General features: G+C 38.0%; 1 protein-coding gene and 1 pseudogene across 1 annotated transcript in view; both read right to left on the bottom strand.

The window, feature by feature from the left end:
- Window positions 1-95: 95 nt before the first annotated feature.
- Window positions 96-7,360, bottom strand: LOC113110598 (1-phosphatidylinositol 4,5-bisphosphate phosphodiesterase eta-2-like; annotated as a pseudogene).
- A 2,459-nt stretch (window positions 7,361-9,819) lies between these two features.
- The window catches only part of skib (v-ski avian sarcoma viral oncogene homolog b), a 30,768-nt gene continuing 17,561 nt past the window's right edge, over window positions 9,820-23,026 (bottom strand). The window contains exons 2-7 of the mRNA XM_026275629.1: window positions 14,565-14,678; window positions 14,164-14,267; window positions 13,769-14,049; window positions 13,398-13,636; window positions 12,223-12,453; window positions 9,820-12,016 (exon numbers count right to left, since the gene is read on the bottom strand). Of these exons, the coding sequence (XP_026131414.1) occupies window positions 11,795-12,016; window positions 12,223-12,453; window positions 13,398-13,636; window positions 13,769-14,049; window positions 14,164-14,267; window positions 14,565-14,678 (1,191 nt within the window). The 3' untranslated portion in view covers window positions 9,820-11,794. The remainder of the gene's footprint in view (window positions 12,017-12,222; window positions 12,454-13,397; window positions 13,637-13,768; window positions 14,050-14,163; window positions 14,268-14,564; window positions 14,679-23,026) is intronic.

Genomic DNA, 23,026 nt, shown 5'->3' with positions numbered 1-23,026 from the left:
AAACATATGTTTAGTTTTAATTTCTGAATTGCAGCTTCCAAACTCAAAAGTCCAAGTGTAACATTCCGGGGCCCTTTTAGAAAAAATAATGAATTATGATGGCATGAGTTGATGAGTAAGACTTAATCAAGATAATACTAGTACAAAACACAAATATGTATTTATGTAATTGCTTTTCTTCTTGTAGCATCTGTCCATACCCGTAACTGCAGTGTGTAATTTTATTTCTGTTTCTTATTAGGCTTCACACGCATGTTTTTTCTTTTCTACAGTGTTGAAGAATCTAAAACAAAAAGAAAGAAAAAATATTAAAATCCTACCACAAATTAACATAATTGAGATCTCTTGTAAACTCAAATAATATTTAGTTTTACTCAACCAGCATGAAAATAGCATTAATTTAACATAATTATTATCATTAAGAAAAGGCACTTTTACTACTTACCTCTGAAAAACAGTGGCGAATGGCAGCGAATCTCAGGCATTTTCTGTTCAAACACAGCATTCATTTCCCTCTGCAGTGTGCCCATTGTCTGCTGCTGGTTGTCAGGGAAACGGGACGGCAGAGTACTCGGGTCAAGGCTGTCCAAACTACTTAGGCTGCTTGATTCACTCTCAGCGGGGCTGTGATTATTATAAAGAGAGGTTTTTGGTGCCGTGTAACTGCACTGAGGGAGAGGGTGCTGGTTGAGGAAGTCTTTCCTAACGTGATGGGGTGGCGAGGGCGGACTGCGTCTCAGGACGCTTTGTGATCTACGTCCTTTAAATGGCGGATCTTTAGAAGACGGTGTGTCTGGGTCATTCACGCGTCTGTTCAGCACAGGGGTTGCAGGAATTGACAATGGCTGCCACTGAGGGGTTAAGCCTACCATCTAAAGAACGTCCAAATTTATTCCTGAGCAACACAGTTCTGGTGTTAAACGTTCCAGTGGAAGGATCTGGTACTCCATCAGGTACTGGAAGGAAATTTAAGGGTTCACACTCTTGAGTAGGTTCTGCTTCGACAAGAACTGATTATTCAGTGTAGAAGTGGGAACCTTTATCTTAGTAATTGCTAAGTTTGTAGACTCACACTCCTGTTTATTTCTTTTTGAATCAGTCAGCTCTTTGGTTTCCTCAAGGTGTGATTGGACCACAGAAGTCTGAATGTCCAGATCTGAATTGTCTTTTGAATCACATGCTAGGTTGGTGTAGTCTATAGCCACTCTTGCTCCACCAGAGCATGTGATGGAGGACAGGCGGCGCCGTCGTGCCTCGTGAGATCCTTCTGGCTCCTGAAAACACACCTTATGGGCCCTTCTAAGGGGTTCACTTTGAGCTCCTCTGAGCAAAGATGCAGACTGTGAGGTGCTCCTGCTGTCCTTTGAGCTCACGTCATCACTGTAACGTCTGTTTAGAAAGTCCTCTTTGGTGTAGCAGTCAAGAGCCCTTCACCACTTTTGCTTGTTTCTTTCCAGCTCTTTTCCACAGGGAGCTGGGGCCAAAGGATGTATGCATAAAGTTTTTCTGGATTAGCTGCTTTACTGCGTTGCTTGATTTGACCTGGTTATCAATGTATCAGCAAAACAATTGTATGATGGTAGAATAACAGAGAAGTTCACTTCCAGAATGAAAAGTTAATGATAATTTACTCATTCCCGTGTCATCCAAAATCTTCCTTCAGTTGAAAAGAAATTATGTTTTTTGAGGTAAACATTCCAGGATTTTTCTCCAAAGTAAGAAAATCATTTTTTGCAGTGTAAAAAGTATATACATTAAAAAAAATATTACCAATCATTTCACTTGATATGACTCTTATTCATAAGCTGGGATTGTGTAGAGCCCTTTAAAGCTGCATTAAAATTGCAGTTTGGTCAATTTGGTCCCAACCGATCAAAGTCCACTACATGGAGAAAAATTGTGGAAAGTTTTCCTTAAAACCTTAATTTATTTGCGACTGAAGAAAGAAAGACATCTTGGATGACATGGGGGTGAGTAAATGATCACTTTTCATTCTGGAAGTGATCTTCATCAACAACAGTCAAAATTTCAGTAGCCACGTTAACGCAAAAGAGAAAAGAAATGTAATAAATAGTTACCTTTCCTGTTATGTCATTAATGGCAACATGCACAAAGATAGATGCTTCTTCCATACCTTCTAAATAAACATGTCGATAGCCTGTGGAACAAGGAAATAATGTAATTTTGGCTAATTGAATTATTGACAAAAATGTATACAGCAAATGTTTCAAAAATATATACAGCATTCTCTGTGCAATGATATCACTGACTGTCATATAATTTACCTGTCATCATGCTTTTAAATGCTATGGTTCTTTGTCCAGTAAAGTCTCGTCCAATTGGATCATAGTCCCAAACCATAAAGCGTACTAAGGCAATCTGAGGCATGTGCAGAGTGAACACGAGTGTCTCCTCCCACATGGGGTTAAAACCTGTTACATGGCCAATAAATGGGAAACGGTTTACATTTAGCTGTCCTATACCAATATGTATTTTTAGTTTTTTGTAAGCTATACATTTAAAGGTTACATAATGAAAAAAAAAAAGATTTGCAGTTCAGTCAAATCACACGATTTTGTCTCATTCTTTGCAAAATGAACCATTACTCATGAATCTTTTTGCCTGACTCATTAAAAAGAAAAAGAGTCCTTTGTGTGAGAAACTGACATCATGTGTTCATTTCATATACAGGAAACATGACTTGCTGTTAAACACAATGGAAAAGAAGATATGTGAAAAGAAATTGCACAAGACATCGCTCAACAATCAAACATTCAAAGACCTTAACTGTTCTGTTTGAACAATTCAGTTCTGTACTTACCGTTGTCATCTACTACTCTTGTCTGCTGCTTATTGCAATCGATAGACAATCCAATAATCTCCACTTCCACAAAGGGATCTATGATCTGGACAACAAACATTTAATCTTAGACAGTTTGAAACATTTTATCGTTTACTTTAATTTCAGTGTGAGTGGTCTCACCTCTCCTCTGTCTCCTAACATGGAGTCTTTTGGCTTCGGTACTGTAGCTGCTGTCCACTAATTATTTTGAGCACTAGCTGAGATTTCCTGTCTCCTGGCAAATGGTCTTCCAGCATAGGATTAAAGGCACCTCAGGGCAATCATTTTGTGTGGTGAAAAGTGCCTTTCAAAGAAAATGATACATTTAATGCATCAAAGGAATGTCTTTTTTTTTTGGTCTGCACACTAGAGGCACCAAGCTACCTTTACACAAGCATTTTGGCTTCAGCACATAGCCGCAGTTTCCATTCGCTGCAAATGTTGCCCTGATCAGATGTAGCATACGTCCTTCTGTTTGATAGTTGAGAGCGACTGGAAAGATGAAACAACATTTCAAACAAATGCACGACACAACTGTGATAGGTAAAAAAAAGCCAGGATCCATTGCTGTTCAAATCAAAGTCGTTGCCGTTTCATTATTAATGAAAAACAACAGGCTTTGATGATAATTAGAAAGGAAATTATTCATAATGAATTAAAGAAAAAAGGAAATTCATACCTAAATGACATCCTGCATTCCAAAAAGGCTGAGGATTGAATTTGCTAGAATCAACACGGTAGCTGGAAGGGTAGACTTTTTTTATATATATAATTCTAAGTATTGTGCATGGGGAAGTTATGCTATGTTTTATGTAATTTAATTAACATTTATCAAAATATTAAAATATAATAATAATGTTGAAAACTTTTTTTTGCTGTGAATTAGGCTACTGACAACCTCAGATGACTTTTTTACTGTACATTTATCTTTTTTTTTTTTTTTTTTTTTTTTTAAAGCAAATTCAACAACAAACCTTATCCCCTGAAATACTCACTTGCCATAGTTGATAACCAGTTTATCATTACTGCTGGGAATTTCCTGCTCATTATGGGAGTCGCTCATGACGGGTCTCTTTTTTAACTTTATCCGCTTTTTCTTCTGCAACACAGAACATTATATCACTAATATAATAATGATTTTGTGAGATCTTTTTTCCTAAATTACTGGAAATGTAATACGCCTAGTGAAAGGTCCTTGGAGACCTTGCGCCTGAAGCTGTCCATGAATAATCTCCGTGAGCGTTTCTTTGATTCATCGCCCGTCTCTGGTGCTCCTTCGGTGGTCTGTAATCCAGAACACAGCAGTTTTTACTTAAACAATCCAGTGGGGTAATAACCCAATTATTCTAATGTAGAAAAAAGGAAATAGCATCTCACATCTCCATTCATTTGCTCCTCTTCCTCCTCATCCTCTTCACCACTGTCTTCATCAGACACATCTCCTTCCTCTTCATCAGCATCAATGTTTGCTGGCAGCTTCTTTCCCTGGAAAGCACTGCAATGTCAGGTTTTTCCATGATTTAGTCAGAAAAAAAAAACAATTCTACTTCCAACTTCCAAGAAGCACAATATATTACCTCACCTTGACAAGCACTTTGCCTTTTAAAAGCTCTGGGGATGGCAGACGTCTGGACTCATTCACATTTATATTTGACAGGTCCAGCTTGTCCTGTAGCACTTCCATGAGGCGCTGAGCCATTTTCTTCTGCTGAAGCACAGTGCAGTGGTTCTCTATAGAAAGGATCACTGGATATCTGATAGTGGAAGAATTAGTTATTATATTATATTATATTATATTATATTTTTTCATTTTAATTATTTATTAGTTTTATTATAAAAAAAATTGTGCTTAGCAAATTGTACTTCACATTTACCACCACTAATAATATTAATGATAATAATTATAATTTCTATTATCTTAAAAAAAAATGAACATCACTTACTGAGTTTTGGCAAATGCATATTTGTTGATTGTCTCAACAACATCTTTAAACAGGATTTTTGAGGTAAGTGTGTAACCATGATGCACAATCGGTTCTCCATCAGGACCATCCCAGCATTCAACTGGGGAGGCAGAGAAATCTGAAGTAATTTGAAGGATAACATATTTTGTTTAATGACTGTAAGCACCCCGTTAAAATGTATTTTACTTTGACCAACACTTTATCCAAAGAGGCATTGGCTTTGATCTACTGCATGGCTATTAGGTGGAGAGAAGTATTTCTACCTTCCACACAGCGTCAGCCAGCCTGAAGCACATACGCAGACATATCAACCCGAGACTGAGATAGCAGCTGATCTCCGGTCAGGTAAGTGTTGTGTGATGATGCGATATAGTAATTGTCAGCAGTTGTGTCATGTCCTGGTTTACTTGATAGTGTTCTGGGTTGAAGACGTCCCCTGCAGGACTACGCATGTAGTTGGCGAAACCTTAGAAAGCAATATAAATGTTGTGAACATCCGATAACCAGATTAAAAGATGAAGCAAAGAAAGAGTCTCTCACCATCAATACCCAGCACCATACAAAGAGCACATACACCCATTACATATAAAACGGTGCATGTCCATCAGAAGACCAGCATATTTAACAAAAATAATTTCATGAAGATGTGCAAAATGAATCACACCAGCCTTTTGCTCATTTTCCAAGAAGCGTTGGAGGTGGTTGAGGTCCGTGTGCTCTTTGTGGTTGCTGTAGGTGATCATTAGTAAGCAAAGATCGTCGAGATCAGCTTGTAAAAGGTACAGAATTCCTCAAATGTTAATGACCCCTGGTTTTCATCAGTGTCAGCCTCCTGTGAATGCACAGGGTTTCCTTTGAAATGAAAAAATGTGTAAAACGTAAAAAGAATATTTAACATAGAAATATAATAAAATGTGCATGTTTTGGGGCAGTGGTTAAAAGACAAACATTAATTGTCATTGGTTTTGGTGGCGACTGCAGGCAATTACACAATTATTTATTACATTTATTTTGTTTTAATTCAAGTGTATAAATTAGAAGGAGATATTTTAAACAGCACTGTTTGTACTTTTAGTGAAAGTAGTGTTATGGTATTGGTTGCAGTAGAAATCTATATCTCCATTAAGGATTAGATGCTCTAGAGTTAAGAACTCAACCAGTTTCAGACAACGCCATCTGTTCAAAGTAAACCATATGTTGCTCACTGAGTGTACTTATCTGCATCTTTGCTCATAGCAATGTAGAAGTGTTTTAAACCAGTATAATGTGGCAATGATGATATTAATAGAAAACTTTTATGCCAACTATGCAGAAATAGTAGAATTAGACTTGTGAAAAACACTAGCTAGGAGAATTTGATATGCTCATTAAACTAGCTTGGATGTTTGAACTGTACGTATATAGGCCCACACTACTGTTCAGAAGTTTGGGGTCAATAACATTTAATAATAACAATAATAATCCTTTATTTAGCAAAGATGCAATATATTTATGGAAAGGGGGGAAGATAATTAAAATGTTACAAAAGATTTATATTTCAAATAAATGCTGTTCTGTTGAACAGTGTCATGGTTTCCACTAAAACATTAGGCAGCACAACCATTTTCAACATTGATAATAATAAGAAATTTAATCAAATGAATAAAAAAGGATCATGTGACACTGAAGACTGGAGTAATGGCTGCTGTAAATTCAGCTTTGCTATCACGGGAATGCATTACAATAGAAAACAGTTCTTTTCAATTATAATAATTTTTCACAATATTACTGCTTTTCTTTATTTTTAATTAAACAAATGCAACCTTGGTAAGCGTAAGAGATAAAAACAAGAACGGGAATAACAGTGCAGAGCTCTTTTTTGATCGTTTTTTCCCCCCTATGGTTCGGACTTGAACAAAGCATTTTATTCGACAGAATGATCTTCAGAGACAGTATTGCTGTGAAAATGCTATCCAATCCAGATGTTTGCACTGGTTATTTATTAAGAACTATGAGATCAAATGCAGCTTGTGCACATGTATACCTTGAAGCTACATATGGTAATGTACTCCTAAATGTTGCATAAGCTAACTTTTATCAGACATATACATTTAAAATGCATTATCTTTTTCTTCTCTTTTTCAAATTCTGGTTCAAGAATCATTTGCTTTCAAGAACGAAAAAGTAGCCAATCAATGACAATGCTCAAGTAGCGTGCTATCTTTCTATTCTCAGTACTGCTTCAGTGTATCTGTGTGCAGTCTATATGAATGTTATGTACTGTATGCAGAATACCCAGATACAGAGCAGAAATACTTACTGCAATACTCAACTTGAACTTTCATTTAGAGGATGACAAATGAACCAGATGTAATATATCAGCCTTGATTTTCAACATCTGTTTCTTGACTCATTGTTTGATTGTAAGACATCAATTCTCTTTCAAAAGGAAATACACAAACAGCAAATTGCGCATGTCATGTGATTTAATGTCGTGTGGAAAATAACAAGCATGTGTTGGTGTGTCTCAGCAGAACAAGCAGGTTTCCATGTGACTCACTTTAAGCTCTTTCATGTTTTCTGGAGGGCCTCCAGCGGATGCAGGCCTTGTGCTCATCTAGATAAAAGAGGCGCACCAGAGCCTTGGATTTTCCTCTCAGTTTAATCATTTGAGATCCGGCCTGCATGCTGCAAATGCATCTCTCCACTGCAAAAGCAAATGAGGACTTTAATTATTAAATATTTGGTTGCTCATGCACTCTCAGAAAGAAAAGGTACAAAAGCTGTCACTGGGGGTGGTACCTTTTCAAAAGGTACACTGTTGTACCTTTTAGGTACTAATATGTACCTTTATGGTACCTATATGGACTCTTGAGGTACAAAGGTGTGCCTTTTGAAAAGGTAACGCCCCGGTGACAACTTCTGTTCCTTTTTTTCTGAAAGTGTGTGATAAACAAGCTACTATTATAACTATCCCGGACATTTCCTGGCTGGGATTTCTAAATATCCTAAAACGTCCAGGGTTAGTTTTGTTTTACAACTGACGTGCTCTACAGTCCACACACACATTTGTACGGTATGCGTATTCATTGGGGTAAGTGATTAACGACAAAAGTTTCATTTTGGGGTGAAGTATCCCTCTAAGGGCACCCTACTCGCCTTACATATTTTTAGTAATATTAATTCCTTCAGTCATTAACGTTTTTATCGAGTGCACCTTTAAGAAAATCCTTTGAATGTCAGAGTTTAATTGTTCAAGCAGATATATCAAGTATATTCTCAATCAGATTACACAGCTGCGTCACGCACACACTGGTCCATAAGGGTGTTTTCTGTCTGCAGGCATGCATCATTGAAACAGTACTAAAATGATGCAAACTCTTACATAATGAGATTTTCTCATCAAAATAACTTTGTGGTATTTTTATGGAAAAGAAAAAAAAAAATCCCAAAAGAAAACATTTCCATTCTGTTTAAGGCGATATAGTACAGACAGTAATACACTATTAAGCCTAGGCAATCCATATTACTATAAAAAAAAAAAATCATACTTTCTGCGTATATGCCAGAATGACACAGTAATGGATCAGGAGTCACTGAAGGTTACTTTTAACAGTCAAGTCAGGGCGTTTTCAAAAAAGTTACTTTGGAGGAGCGGATCAAGGTCATGTGATGCAGTCTAATCTCTGTGGATTGTTTGTGTCCATATGCCGCCGTGAGAAAGGACATTGCCTTATTATTAAAACTCATATTATGTTAAGTTTAATTAAAAGTAAGTAACATACAAAATTACTCTAAACGTAAAACTGAATCAAGTATGAATCAATAAGATTTTAAAATGGCAGAAAAGCTGCAGAATTACACCCAGCACAGTTAGATCATTTATCAATTGTAGTGATAAAAAGGAGAGCAAATATGAGATTTGGTATCTTCATTCATTCAACAATACTTCCCCCTATCCAGAAGAACTCCTCAGCCAAACGTGATATGGCAGCTTTCTGCCATAGTTTAGGTGAAGTCATTACAGAAGGAGAGGGCGATCTGAAAGGAGAAGGTGACCTCCTCCTCCCAGGACTGGGGGGATGCCTGGTGAGAGATGGTGAAAACAGGACTGGAGATGATGGTGCCATTCCTGGAGATGTGTTAATTACTGCAGGACTCTTTTGTGAGTATAACCTAGACCTCTGGTCATGTCCGTCGCCCACCGTATTAGTCCTGTTACTCATAAGGTCAGCTTTCTTCCAACCAGCGAGACAGGGGTTAGTAACATGATGAGCCAACACTTCTTAAGGGTAGCAACGTGCATGTGGACAGATGATTTAATTCCAGCTGGCACCTCTGTTTGACTGATCCTCTTAGTGACTGACCCTCCCTCTGGTCCATTGACAGTGAGTTTTCTTCAGATACTCCAGTGTGAGTGCTCAGTTGAACTGCTGTTGTGGACCGGCATGCTGTGGCTGCAGGTTTAGGAAGAACTGGAGCGGGAAGAGGAGCCACGCGTGTCAGCAATCAGTAAATCTCTAATCCAGGATGAGGGGAAGGCATTACTTGTACTGGGGATTTTCATGTCTCATTGGTCAATTTAAGGAAAAGGATAGGGGACGATATATAATAATGCTATTAAATAATGCTACTAAAGTAAAAACATTGCCAGTTAACATGGAAACATGACATTCATTTCATCATCTTTTTTTGTTTTATCATTTATCATAGATTTCTTGAAGAATCTCGGAGATTTTTCGGAGAAGTTATTTTGGATTTAATCTTACTCATTTCTTTCCCCCACAGATTTTTTCATATCATTCCAGACAGACTGGATGATGGTGAGATAGGATCTCTGTGTGGTGCACTGGCTGATGTCAGACTCCTTGTGCAAACTATTTTTTATGTTTTTTTGGCCTTAGACGTTTGCACAGTAGTACACGCACATGCACTTTACATTTAAAATGCTGCTATCAAATCTAGGCTCTACACTGGCCGTAGATTTCTATAATATCAATATTGTGTGGAGCACAAAATATCAGGAAACACAGGAATGGTTGATTCTGTTTAATGATGTTATTATACGTGGGGGAACATTAAAACAATAAGTGACGAAAATGACCCACATCAAAATCAAAACTATGACAAGACCCTGAACACAATGCATATCTCTAGTGTGACCATGAAAACATCAAAAGATTTTAAACTGACATAGGCAAGCATACGGATCTCGGATATCGAAGGCGAAGTAAAAATGCAACCAGAATAAATAGAGATATGGAAAAGTTAGTATATGTATTACTGCAGGTTTATTCAAGACAGGGGTAATGGAGATAAAAGATCATTAGAAATTCAGCAAATAGTCTTTACAGTTCATCAGTCACGTTTGTGATTTATCCTCCAAAAACTCAGAATTGGAAACTTTGCTTTGGTAATTATATAAAGTGATTTCCAAAGGGACTGAATTTATTCAGAAATATAATGATCTATGTTTTTTTGATAATATTACATAAGGATTTTATATAGTAAATGCCCTCTAGTTGAAATTATGATAGGAGAAATTCATTTATGTGTTAAATTGTTTTTATACATACAGTCTATTGGTATGGAGCAAAAAGCATTTAGAGTGAAGTGTAAAGCACGCTATCATATTTACATTTTTATGTTTAAGTGGTATTCACATCTGTAACAAATGTATGAAAACCTCTTTATTCAATACTTGTCTGAGATTTGAAAAAAAAAACAGGGCTTCAAATACACAATACAACTATCTTTTCTTAAAAGTGCAATTCTTTTTTTTTTTGGTAGAAAGTAAAAAAATATATATCCTTAATTTCTATATAAGTAGAAATGTAATTTTCATTAACAGCATCTGTTTTTATGTTTAATGCAACGGTATCTCACGCCAATTTTTGCGTATTTTATGAGGTGGCTAATTCGTACAATACGATTTTATATGATTTGTCTAAAACCCCAGTGTCGGTTAGATTTAGGGGCGGGGTTTAGTGTATTCGTACAAATTCATACGAATTGTGCAACTCGTAAAATACGTACGATTTGGCAAAACCTGTAGGAGTGTGGTCGTACGAATTTGTACGAATTAGCCACCTCGTAAAAATATGTACAAATTGCCGTGAGATCGGGCTGGTTAAATGAGCCCTAAAACCAGTGACTAATATCGGATGTTTGTCACAATTCTGATTCTGAACGGAAAAAAAAACAACAACAAAAAAACATTAATTTCCCCATCAAACAAGAAGCATGGAGTGATCAATATCAGCCCACATGCTGTAATGTTTGTTTGGACCAAGAAAACTTGTAATTAGTAAAGTATAATACTTAATATTGTAGTTCAGGACAGAGGATAGGATTCAGCCCATATTGATCGTTGCCAATGCTATAGGGTTCTAAGTACATGGTTATTAAAAATACAAAGATAAAAAGCTCATTTGAATGTAGGCTTATAACAAAGCTTTGCTGCACCATAGCACTGTCGCTCATGCAAACTATTTGAATACAACAGCAAACAAAAGGTGAAATAAAAGCGAGCAGAGCATTGTAATGACAACACCTGTGTACTATGTTGAATTCTGGCTTGTAACACTTTCTAGTTTACGGAGTATCAGCGGCACTAGCAGGTTGTTCACCAGCTACTGTCAATGTATTGTGAATAGAAAACATGTTCGTTTCCCAAATATTATTCAAGTATCTTTGCAAAAATTTTAAATAGCTTATAACCAAAGAAAATCCTTAGATTAGCTTAAAGAAGCTAACTGAAGGAAAGTCAGTTACACACGATGCCACCGTCTCCGAGCATTCTCCTCTCAAGAAGCAAGAAAACCTCTTTCCAGTTACTTGAGTTCATGAATTACGGCTGCTGTTTCCACTGGTTTTGGTAAACGTACACTGTAAAATCCTTGTTTTTTTTATTATCTTTTTTCAAGAAGGTGTTGGCTTTAGAGGCATCCTCTACTCGTCCTCAAATCAAAGTCTTCAACTACAGCCACACACTGAACACATGAAATGTTTAAGATACATCTTCATCTCTCATTTCTTTCTTCTGTCCCTCAGTCGGTTGTATGTTTGAGATGGCGTGACCCTCCATCTCTGCTTTGTGGCCCAGCTGTTCCTGGAGCTCTTTGACGACCCTCTCCAGGTTCTGCCGGGCATCCCGCTCTTTCAGCAGGTCCTCTCTTAACTGCTCACGGTCCACTTCTGCTTGCTGGAGCTTTGTCTGCAGATCTTCAATCTGAGAGAGTGAAAAATATCAGCTAAATATGTTGCAAATTTTGTGCACATCCTATTTGCTGTCATTATACTTTATTCTATACAATGGGGTCATCAATGTGAGACCACTAGCGAAAACAGCCATTAAAAGTGGCCAGGACACAGTGTACATTTACCATCTGTACTTGGCTGTGTTAAAATAAACCAACAGGATGTGCCAAATCTCACCTGTGAGGAATACTTGGCCCTCAGACGTCCTGCTTCACAGCCCTTGTCGCACACACGGAGCTGTCTCTCTCTGTCCAGCTCCCTCTTCAGCCTGCCGCAGGACTCGTTGGCATCTCGCACCTTCTTCTCACACTCCACACGGAGGCGCTCAATCTCCTTCCTCAGGTTCCGCTTTGCCTCGATGGCCTCCCTCAGCCTGCCTTTCTTAGTCACCCTGACAAACTCCAGCTCCTGCGGAAGATAACGCATGTGTTATTATAAGATAACACATGAATCTGACACCTTTTGTACAAAGCAACTTACAAGGGCAGTGTCACAAATGTGCTTATTTGATCGTGGAAGAAGAGTTATTTCAGTATTCATTATGTACTATTATAGGATTTCAAATGAGCTTTTATTTTTAAATGAATACATTTTAGTTAATTTGGCTTTCATTTAGTTTAATTTAGCAACTGAATATTAGTTCAGTTAGTAGTCAACGTAGCATTTGTAATTTTTTGTAACTGAGTATTGAGCACTCGTATTATATTTTGTTTCAGCTTTATTTCAATTACTGTAAACAATTATTACCATTGTTTGTTTTAGTTAATAATAACACTGGCTCAGAATATTCTAAATTAAATTGTATTTTTTTTAATTATTCTAAATTAGAATTTTAGAAAAAGGAAAATTCTGTCATTAATTACTCACCCTCGTGTTGTTCCAAACCCGTAAGATCATCTTTGTTCATCTTCGGAACACAAATTAAGATATTTTTAATGAAATCTAAATGTTTTCTGACCCTATACAGACAGCAACGCATCAAATTTCAATAACAGCAGTGATTCAACCATTATTTTTGTTTTCTTTGCACACAAAAAGTATTATTTACAGTTGATCCTTATGTCATATGGACTATATTAATGTTCTTACTACCTTTTTGGGCCTTGAACATGGTACTTGTGTTGCTGTCTATGGAGGGTCAGAAAGTTCTCAGAATTTCTCTGAAAGTCTTACGGGTTTGACATGATGGTGAATTATTAATAACAGAATTTTCATTTGTGTTTGAACTGTCCCTTAAATATATATTTTGTCCTTTATTTTAAGTCATTCTTTTATTAAAATTTTTCAATAAAATTCTTTAAACTATTTTTTGACTGCCAGCTTTTCAGACTTTTGGACTTCAGAGTAAGTACCTGCTGAAGACTTCGTTTGGCTTGCAGAGCAGCAGCTACTTTCTCCTCTTGCTTCACTCGCATGCGGATGATCTCCTGGAGGAATTTCTCTCTAGCCTCCTTAGAATTAAGGTCACTGCAGAGCATCTGCTTGAGGACTTCCAGCTCAGAGTAAGGAGCCGCAGTGCTGATAGCATTGAGGTTCCTCACCCCTATGCCATTGGTAGAGGGAGGGGACATCAAGCAATGGGAGGCAGGAACTAGAATCAGAGAATAATACACCAGTGAAATAAAAGTTGCCAGATATTGTGAATGTTTTTCCATTAACCATCACTTTTTACAGGATTTCCACAGATGTATTTTACCGCTAATCTTCTTTTTTGACATCCTACCTTTGCTATAGTTGTCAACCTCGATTTCTGTGTCCGAGTCCTCGTTCTCCAGAGCACGCTGTCTGACTCCTGGAGTGGGCAGAGGGGTCTTGGCCACCGGCTGTGATTGTCTCTCTGCAGAGGGCCACCTCTTTCCTGGCTTGGAGCTCTCTGTCTTGACTGTGTTGTGGTTCTCGTTGGGCTGGGAGAAACGTTGCGGTGGCTGCTCATTATTTTTAAATGTGGAAATGGGCAGTGATACATTTGGGATTACCAGGCTGTCTTGTCCTTTAGCAAGCGATCTGAACGTGAGGGGAAAATGAGATGTTAATTACAAGGCTCAATCAAGGAAATGTATTGATGCATTGCATAGTGAATATGATCCATGAATTACTTTTGCTTTATCAGTAGTTTACCTCTCATATGTGTGGCTAGGTGTTTCTCGCTCAGTAGAAGGAACTCTGGGAGACCAGGGCCTGAAGGCCGAAGGTCTCTGCTTGAATTGGAGCTGCTTAAGATCCTAAGAAGAGAAAAAAAAAAAAAAAGGTGTCATTAAGGATGCAAGATAGAATAAAGTTCGTCTTTAAAAACATTTATTTAACATTTTAAAACTTTATCTTAAGTGTCAAAATAAATATTCATTTTTCATATGAGATGCCTGAATTCACTAGTTGCATTTAAATACTGATTTTACTGTTTTTAACTAAATATGAACCTAATAATAAATGAAAGCTTTGAAATCACAAACATGAATGACAAATAATACTATTACTATCTGGATAATGCATGTCATAAACAATAAGCCAAATAAATGTACCTTATTGGCGAATGCAGCCAGAGACTGTAGCCAGTCAGCTTGCTTCTCTTTATCCACTGATGGGGATCTTGAGCGGTCATTTTTGGACTTTTTGGAGGGAATGGGACTGTAAGCCTATAAAATAAAAAAGAAGGGAAAGGAAAACACACTCTGTGAGATGAAATAACACCCTGTGAAGCCAAGAAACCAGCACCGAGGTACAGCTTTGACCATGTAGGTGTCAAACCGACTTACAGCTTTCAGCAAATAACTGAGAGAAATCAGAGGTAAATTTAGCAAAAGTTCAACTAACAATCAAACACTACACGTATTTATGCAACTGAAAAGGGTTCCTAATCCTCCCCTTTGCCCTCAGGTTTCAGCTTGTCAGTTTCAGGATGTGTTTAGCATTGCCGTTCCAATGACCTGCCCAAACCTGTGGCTTTCTGACTCAAGTTCAGGAATTTAAAACACCCCCGTAACCCGAACATCCAGACAGACAGAGTTAGTGCGAAAGTTAGGTGAGGATAAACTCAGGAGGAGGTACTGATACAAAAATGATTCACAATGAATGAGAAATGTTGTGTTTTCAGGTGAAAAACAGCACATGGGTGAGAATTATGACTGGAAACATAAGGTCATGCACTGCGGCTCTGTCGTTGACTGTGGTGCGACACAAGGGGGAGATATCGGGCTGGATTTTGTCTCACCTGCTACAGTGACAGAAATCTTGTAGTAAACATTATTTAGCATCTGCTTTATGTACCTTAAGTAGCAAACCTGTTTTACCAATTATATATCATTGGCTACTAGTAGTTCTTATTCTAAACAGCTGATAGGAAATACACAACATAATTGCTGAAATATTATCAAGGATAATGTATACATTAATCTCAACTGACAAAGTATTTTTTTCTTCTTCTTCTCTCAACTGGGGCACAACTGCCTTGTTCCCAATTCAAATCATCAAATGGGAGCTAAATGGCTTCTGAATAAACAAATTTATCAAATAATTCTTTCATTTATCAACTAAAAGCCATTTTGTAACCCAAATGTAGCATTTAATTAGCCAATGGAACCACAGTATTTATTTATTTAAAAAGAAGCACCAACCCCACCCCCCTCCCCCCAATATGTAAAGTCAAAACATGACTCAAGTGTTGAACAACCACTGCACGCCCAACAAAAAACGTCTGTCTGTGTTTGTTCCTTCCCTGAGGTCTGGAGTTCCAGGAAGACCATGGCGTCCCAGACATAATAGTCTTTGACTGTGCACCCTCCCAGACACCACAAGGGAGCCGCTGATGCAACGTCCGCTGATCTGAAATCAGGGCAACCGTGACACGGCCCTCACTCACAACCACATCAAACGCGTGGCCTTGTGACACACATGTACAGCAGACTGTATCAAACAGCTGGGCAAAACCACACAAACACACAATGGATGCAGATTAGGAAATGTTCAACATCTGGACTCTAACCTACAGTTATATATAAAGGAAGCCTGTGGCCATCTGGATTTATTATACAATTTTGGAAAATTCTAAACTAGGTGATTGCAAAGCACTACACATTACACTACGGATAAAATATTCATGCAAGATAAAACGTAACATACTCTATATTCTTAATCATGACTGAGAAAATGAAAAAAGCACTAACAAGGGCTTCATTACTGATGGAGTGTATGAGTGAGTGATTGAAAGAGTGAGCGAGTGAGGGCCACATTTCCTCTCTGTAGTTTGCTTTGGCTGATGGCCCTGTGGGAACCCAGAGCGTCTGGTTCCTGAATATGAGTGGGCGGGTTCGAGGAGCAGGACCACAGAGGAAACACAAAGCAGCAGGAATGTATACTTGAAGGCCAAGTACGGCTTACTCTTAAAGTGGCCATTCAATCCTATGCCCTTTCAACTGCCTATTGTGCAAGATTTCTTTGAAGACAGGTAATAAAGGAGTGCTTTACAGCAAACATGAGGCTGAACATACACAGATGAAACATGCATGTTTGCGCAGACTTAACCAAAGGCACTGCACAAATCAACTCATGAATAAAATGATTTTTATTTATGTTAATGATGGATTGGACAATAAATGGCAAATATTCAAATTATAGACAATTTTGGAAACTATATTTTTAAAAGACTGTACCAATATATCATGCATCACTAGTTTTAAAAAAATGGAAAAAATAAATAAATAATTGGCCCGATACTGATTTTAAAAGTGTTTGAAAAATGAAATATTTGCCAAAGGGTTTAAGATGTGCAGACGTCCCAGACAAATATTGTGTGAAACAGTTTGGAATGCATTGCTCAGTCCAAGAGCCATGGGAGCATGTTGTCATAAACTGGATTGGATAACATCTGACCACTTTTGCTTCTGATTTCGGAATGACTAATGAATCGAATATCGACCTCTGCTTGCATTCATTGCGATACACCATCCAGTTTGTTCAGGGAGATGGTGCGTGCTCCAGATCTTTGTTAATATTACTTGGAACCCAAACAAGTGGAGTTACATTTGCCGTGAAACAAAAATAGTCTGCTCTATTGAACTTACTCGAGCAACTAACATCCTCACAATAATGAGCTGTAGTGGTGGTGCACAGCAACCAGGCACAACAAGTTTCCTATTACAGCTTTTCTTCCCCCCCACGGAAATCCTGCATGTAATCCCCAGATCTGTGTGTGCTTCAGTGTGCTCTGCCAAAGTCAAGGGCAAAACCGGTGAAGCACATTTGGGTAGGAGCTTTTCTGAAACGTGCTGAAGAACGGTGCTCTGATTAAAAGCTGGAAGACCATACAGGATGAAAGTGTCATCATAAGAGTATGTGTGAGAGAAAGGATAAGGTTATGCCAGCTGTCCTCATGCAAGTGTGAGTGCTTTGGAGGGTTTCACAATTTATATTAAGCATGGCTGTCACCAGGTGTCAGCTGGCAGATCGTAGCCTTTTGAAAATGTCCACAGCTTTTTTGCTTTCAGTGCCAAAAAAAAAAAAACACGCCATCACGTTTCCCTTCAAGTCCATCCACTTCCAGAATTCAGATATGGAGCCTTAGGGAAAACCAGTCTTGATTGGATTGTGTTAATAGCCTTTGGATTGGAGTTTTGCTGCTGTCTGAGCTGAAGAGGGAACAGACTTTTGAGGCAAAGGCGGAGCATAACGCATAATCCTGCTCTGAGAGTGATGGAGGAATCCATCTGCTTCAATATGCCATATTCCAGAAGGCACATAAGGCTATAGTCTCATCGGACTCTTAAGAAGTCCTCCATTAAGTAATCCACCTTCAGACAACAAATAAAAAGCATTATCATACATACAAAATTATCTTGATATGAAATGGGTTGCATTTATGTGTCTAAATGGATCAAACTGAGCATGTTTTGGAGAGAAATGCTTACACTGAAGCATAGACAAAACACCCCACAAGGCACACACACATTCGTACAATGTCTTTATGCTTCCCTTCACATTTAGAACACTAATAATGCAGAACCATGCAAACTAGGAAGCCCGAGGGCATGATGAGAAAAAGAAACTCCATTACTGTAAATGTCTGTTGTAGAAACTTTGAACACTTACCACTAAAGATCATTCCTCTCACTGCAGCTAATCTGTCTCTACTAGTAGGTTTTCAGTTTGATCGTGGGATAGATTGATAAATCTGTATAGGCTTAACAGTGGGGTTTAGTATAGTATAAAACCACACTTAAAATCTGGGATACGGAATATAATTTAAACAAAAAATGTAAACAGGAAATGGCACATAAAAACGCAACATCATAAAAAAAAAAAGAGGATAAATGTAATAAGATTTGGCACTAGTTCTAGGCTGCAAATTTGTGACATTGATCAGTGATCACGTGATTCGTTTTTACAGATGGTCTGCTTCTACGGTGCAAAACATCAAGCACAAGATGCCTTTTGGGTCATTCTTAAATCTTGTGGAAGAACAAAAATAGGTCAAATATGAAGAAACTTTCTTTTAATTAAACTCAACTTTCCACTAGTGGTTTCAGACTTTTGGTACCAACTGCATATTATTATGATTTTAAGACATCTTCAGACAAATTTCCTAAAGTCGGGAGAACAAGTTCGCCTGAAACTTGAGTGCTGGTCGTGCCTAAATTTTAATCTGTGTGCTTTAGTTCTAATGCTAATACGCAAGCAGTTAAGTGCAGAAAGACGATTAAAGTCTCACTGAATCTCCTCTTCACCATACCAACACAAGGGCTCGAAATAAAGAGGGTCATAATATCACATGTCTGGTAGAAGAGCTTCAAGCCACCCACAACCAACACTAAGTCAAATGGTCTTCCCGCCCTTTTTTATCTGCAGTTTCTAGCTGTCCCAGAGTCCAGAGGGTGGAATGGCTGGCTGGCTTTGGCTCTGGTGGTTGAGTGATTGACTGAGCAGATGGGGCTTTAGTTCCTCCAGTGAGAGTGAAGACTTCAGATAGCAGCTGTGCGTCTCACTGAAGAGCCCCTCCTGTACCTGCTAACAGCTAATGAAATCTCCAGCGCCTCATGCAAAGAAATCACAGAAACTAAAAGCAGAAACTAAAGCAAAAAAGGGCAAATTAAAAGATGATGCTGTCAGAGCTGGCACAAGTACAACGGTTCAAAAGTTTTCAAAAAATAATTAATTGAATCCGCATGGATGCAGTAAAACATTAAAAGTGATACAAATGTTTTATCAAAAGTGACAGTAAAAAGAAATGTGACAAAAGAAAAAAGTTGCTCTTTTGAACTTTGTAATCGTTAAGGACTGGAATCCTGAAAAAAATGAATCATAGATTTGACAAAGCATTAAGCTGCACTACTATTTCAATATTCATAATAGTAAGAAATGTGTCTTGAGCAGTAAATCTGTATATTAGAGTGATTTCTGAAAGATCATGTGACACTAAAGAATGGAGTAATCGCTGCTGAAAACTCAGCTATGCTAGAAATTCCATTAAAAAATATTAAAATAAACTGAATTTGAAAGTATATTTCACAATGTTACTGTATTTTTTATCAAATATATGCAGCTTAAATCTACAACACAGGGGCCTTGGAGCTAATATAGGTAACACAGCTTCGAGTCTAGCCCACAACATATTCTGCTCCATTGTTTTCTATTGATCCCATTTTCATTATCCACTGTCTCTGTCAAATGAAGCAAAACGTCCTACAAAATAAGACAAGGATTCAAATTATGACTGAAAAAGTCTGAGAAATGTTTAAAGGCACAAACATTGAAGACATTTTCACCAAATATATGCAATGCAACCAATGCATTATTATGCACTCACTTATACGCAAAGCTCCAGCCGGCGATCAATCAGTCATGACAGTTAAATAGGGCAGGACACACAGGATATGCATTTTTTCAGGGAGCTGCTTTGGTCTGTCAGACAGACACTGAATACACAAACACTCCCTCCCACAGCAACACTAGCCCTCACACACCACGAACTTCAAAATGCTTCTAGAAGAACAAGAAAGCTTGTACTTCGCTGTGTATGGCAGGCTGATGGCAATAACTGTGACTCCTCCACTAAATAAGGAGCAGTGCTGGGTTTGTTTGGAGGGGTGATAAGGGAGTGAATGCCAAGGGGAGGTCAGGAGGTGTCAGGGTACGGAGAGGCTGCTGAAGTTGTAAAAACTCCCGCAGTGAAGCGGCAGGGTGAAGTTAGGGTCAGTGCTTAGGGTCTCAACGATGTCACAGCACCTCCACTGTGTCTGCCCTGGGATAGGGGAGGGGTGGTGTGGTGTGCTGGAAATTGGCTCAAGTGAGGCTATAAATCCATCTGAAATTTACTGCTTCCAACCACCCTTCGGCATTCTCAAGCCCTGATGCAATCTAAACGCTGACAATTGACAACACAGAGGTGCTGTAAAGACCAAGCTCCAAACCCTAGCACTATAGTGTGCAACCATCTAGGAGGGAGTCCATCACTTGACATTTAGCAGAGTGTCCATTTAAGACCACGGCTAACCTTTGCAAGTGGACCTACAGTAATGGAAAACATGCCAGTTTTCTTTGAAACGCTGCATTTGCCTTTCATTCGTGAGTGAGGCAGAAATGGGGAGTGGGCCCTATAATTAAGGTTTGATATAGCCAAGGCTGGGAATGGATTATTTTAGTTTGCTTTACAGTCACTTTGAAAGCCCAATGTTCCCCCAGCTTTCGTCAAAACAAACATAAGTGCGGTAGAATGGAGGTGGAAGTGCTAATGGATGTTGTAGAATGGCAGGAAGCATTAGAAACAACAGGAGAGGAAAAACAAAAAAAAATTTGGAGGCGAAAAAGGGCTAACTGCTGAGTAAAATTCCCCAGAACTCCATAATTGAGCGTTTTTCCAAAGTATAAGACATACAAGGTTGAAATTGGGTGTTATTACAGCACTGTGTGAAGCACTGTCACATCTGTACATAGAAACCTTGGATTTTGGAAAAATCCCTTTTCCATTTTTCCATGAAGTAGTACCTACATCCACATGGAACACATTCAGTTCAGCTTAACAAAGCAGATGATTACATAAAGAGATTAATAGGGAAACAGAGAGGCTCATTTTTCCATAAAGCAGCAAAGAAGGACACTTACTCTTTCAGGACAGGAAACCTAACAATGGAAAAAAAAATATGCATCCTTCAAATAAAAGCTTGGATGGTGTCTGGTTCCAGTCAGTTTTTGCTTTAACGTCTTTGCATTGAACAAGATACAGATTTGATGCATGAAATCTTCTTCAAAATAAAAAGGTTAAACGCTTGGAAAAATTTAAATTCTGTCACCATTCACTTACTTTCTTCTGAAGAATACAGAAGAGGATATTTTGAAGAATGTGGGTAACCAAACCCTAAACCCTTTTTTTATATATTTTCTTTTACATTCCACAAAAGAAAGTCAAAGATGTTTGGAACGATGAGGGTGAGTAAATGGTGACAGAATTTTCATTTTTGTGTGATTGGTTTTCATTTTACAAATCTTACAGATAATGAACAGGACGCATGTCTGATACAAAAAATTATATTTCATTTTGGCTTGGAGATGGTTTAGCTGGTTGTGGCCTCAGCATCCTAAATTGGATATTACAGGGGACCAGCAGCTATGTACGGTTTTTTCAGCATTACACATAATTCTGCTCATTTGATGTGCTGTCTGCTTTGTAACCCTGAAAATTCCTGGAAACTTCTTTTTCCTGGACCATTTTCATTTTACAGCGCTCCTCTGAATCTGAAAGGGCCAATGTTTTTCTCCATAGCAACCGCATAACATTTTGAGATCAGCTCTGACTCAACCGACAAAACAACAAAATACCGAATTCGCCATCTTTACTAAGGCATTTGCAGACCAGACCCTCTGCTAGTCTTGCTTCTGTGGCTAACATTAGCCAGGTACTCTTCTGGACACTCTTTAAATGTATGGCCACACATGACTTCCATTAAACGTTTACTTTTGCTAGTTCTCTGCACCCATACAGCCTGTGAAGTACCTTGACTTTAATGAATCGTGGCTGGTTTACAGATAATCTGGTGTTGCCAAAATGGCTAACACAGAATCTTAACAGTGAGTCAGCGCCAGCTCAGGTCTGAGATATGAGAGAGAATGAAGATACAGGCCAGTGTGTTATATAAATGTCTCCTGAGTGTGCTGTGTGTATGTTCCCTGTGTTTCGAGGACACACTGCTCTGTGTGTTAATTTGTTCAATCTGATCCGGTCAGAAGGATTAGGGCCCGGTGCTCATGTCCTGAGCCCTGTCTCTAAAGAGGGCCAATATGGTTGGCAAGTAATCTTCCAGCTTTCCCAGCACCAATCCACACTGACCCATGTGGCCTGTCCACTAACAGCTGAGGCACATTTGTCTGTGTGTGTGTCTGTTCATATGTTCTATACCTTATAAGACCATTTGCTGGAACACTTATGATGCATGCGTACCGATATAATAATACAAAATAAGAAATCACATAATAATACAGTATGAAAATGGAAAAGTTTTCCTAAATATTACATTTAACAGTATTATTAAATTATTACTGTTTTTGTGTTGTTGGTAAAGATATTCTAAACATAAAAATCTAGCAATCTGTAATAACGATTTTTTAAAAGTGTAATAATAAATAACGGGTATGCTAACAATGGTTTGAATAAATATAATTAAAAGTAAGCTTGTATTTTACTAATTTGCATTTTTGTAAGATTTTTTTTATATAATTTAAAATCACAATAAATCAGTATAATTAAATGTTAGCTTTACTTGGGGATGTGGCCAAAATGTCATATCACGAAAATATTTTATCATGATTTTTTGTCATGATGGTTTTACTATTTTGCAAGTTGTCTGAGCATTACAGCCAACAAATTTCTCTATTATAAAGACAAATACTTTGAAGGTAACAAATATAAAAAAAAAAGATTTGTGGATAAATAAAATGCGGGTGAAAATAAAAATCTTTGTCATTATTTTCTCTTTGTCATCAAAAATATGAACAAAGA

Source organism: Carassius auratus, chromosome 11 (assembly GCF_003368295.1).
Source record: "Carassius auratus strain Wakin chromosome 11, ASM336829v1, whole genome shotgun sequence".
NCBI lineage: Eukaryota > Metazoa > Chordata > Actinopteri > Cypriniformes > Cyprinidae > Carassius > Carassius auratus.
Note: the sequence above shows the minus strand (reverse complement) of the source record. Positions and strands in the feature narration are given on the sequence as shown.